Consider the following 1502-nt stretch of genomic DNA (forward strand, 5'->3'; position numbering starts at 1 on the left):
TGGTCATCTTTGCATAATTCTTTCTCAGGATGAATTTATAGAAATTTTTTGTTCAAAGATTTCACATTTTGAGGCTTTAAATCTAAATTGCTAAATTGTGGTCCAGATAGATTATAGCGATTCACATTCCCTCCAGTGTCAGACAAGAATGCTCATTTCTGCCTATCATGGCTAGTAGACATTTTCCCGTATCACTGCCAACCTGGTCAATTAAAAAATGGCATCTCCTTGTTTTAATTGGCATTAATTATTCATGAAGCTGACCATTTTTCATGTTTGCTGACCATTGTAGAGGTTGGTCTCACAAATGAGCAGCTCACAGGCTTGATTGCAGATACTTTAGGAACTTTTTCCCATTCATTAATCAGTCTTCTCAATGATTCCTTTTGTTTTCTTCCCAGGAGCGACTAAAGCTGGTGACTGTTTTGGGCGCTGGCCTTCTCTGTGGAACTGCACTGGCGGTCATCGTGCCTGAAGGAGTGCACGCCCTCTATGAAGATATTCTTGAGGGTGAGGAGGACAAGAGCCTTATTTGAGATATGTTATCGACTTGAGGGGTTGGCAGGAGAAACTTAGTGGTATTTTTTCCACACACAATTCATGTTCACCATAGAATTCTACCCTGAGAAGAGTTCTTAAGAGAGATCTTGACATCTTTGCCAGCGAACACATCCTTGGCAGTTTGTGAATTGGGTGCCCTAATTCATGAATACCATTTAAGATTTATTTGCCGTAATGCATGAATTCCAGTCTTTTTAACTATGACCATTCTTTTTTAATGCCCACTCAAAAGCTTCCCAAATCCCACATGATAGTGGTTGTATTTTTAGTGTTCTTTACTTTAAAAAAATATATAGATATACGTATTTGGATTCAAGGACCCTTTATAGTAAACTTTGTAGATAATTGGTGAGGACCGATGCAGTAAAGAAAAGATAACTAAAAAATTAAAGAGGCCTTTCCTGCCCCTAATAACAATAAGCGGAGAGAACAGTATAGCAGTGGGAGAGTAAATGCCTGGTGCTTAGCTTGGTTTCTCACCAGCTTGAAAGCATACTTGATTCACATTTGTGACTCAGCAAAATCAGATTAGTACATGTCATGAAACTTCACAGTTAACCCATAAAGGATTGACACCACACTGTTAAATTTGTGAGCTGAATCCTCAAATGTCATGATTCTACTGGATGTTAAGAATAGTATAAAGAAGTAGGCACCTTCTAAATTTCTTACTATATAAAATATAATAAATACTTTTTCAGATTTTGGTAGAGGAAAAGAACTGTTTTCTTTATCCAAAATAATGATGCTCTTATGCCTGGGGTTTGGTGGGCAGAATGGTGACAGATGTTATCTGTGAGGATTGTGGAAGTGTTATTGCAAACTAGGTCAGGGGCTGAGGATTGGTCAGCTTTAGCGGGGATCACTAATAAATCAGGAGCCTTAGAGGAGTGGTTTTCACTTTTTTTTGGTCACACGTCCTATAGGAGCAGAGGGATGAT

The 1502-nt window shown here is 38.4% G+C and overlaps 1 protein-coding gene across 1 annotated transcript in view; it reads left to right on the plus strand.

Moving 5' to 3' along the window:
• SLC39A9 (solute carrier family 39, member 9) overlaps positions 1-1502 on the plus strand; it is a 77666-nt gene that overhangs the window by 17606 nt on the left and 58558 nt on the right. Inside the window, exon 2 of the mRNA XM_012656230.1 lies at positions 402-510. Coding sequence (XP_012511684.1) covers positions 402-510 — 109 coding nt within the window. The remainder of the gene's footprint in view (positions 1-401; positions 511-1502) is intronic.

Source organism: Propithecus coquereli, unplaced genomic scaffold (genome assembly GCF_000956105.1).
Source record: "Propithecus coquereli isolate 6110/MARCELLA unplaced genomic scaffold, Pcoq_1.0 Scaffold5, whole genome shotgun sequence".
Taxonomy (NCBI): domain Eukaryota; kingdom Metazoa; phylum Chordata; class Mammalia; order Primates; family Indriidae; genus Propithecus; species Propithecus coquereli.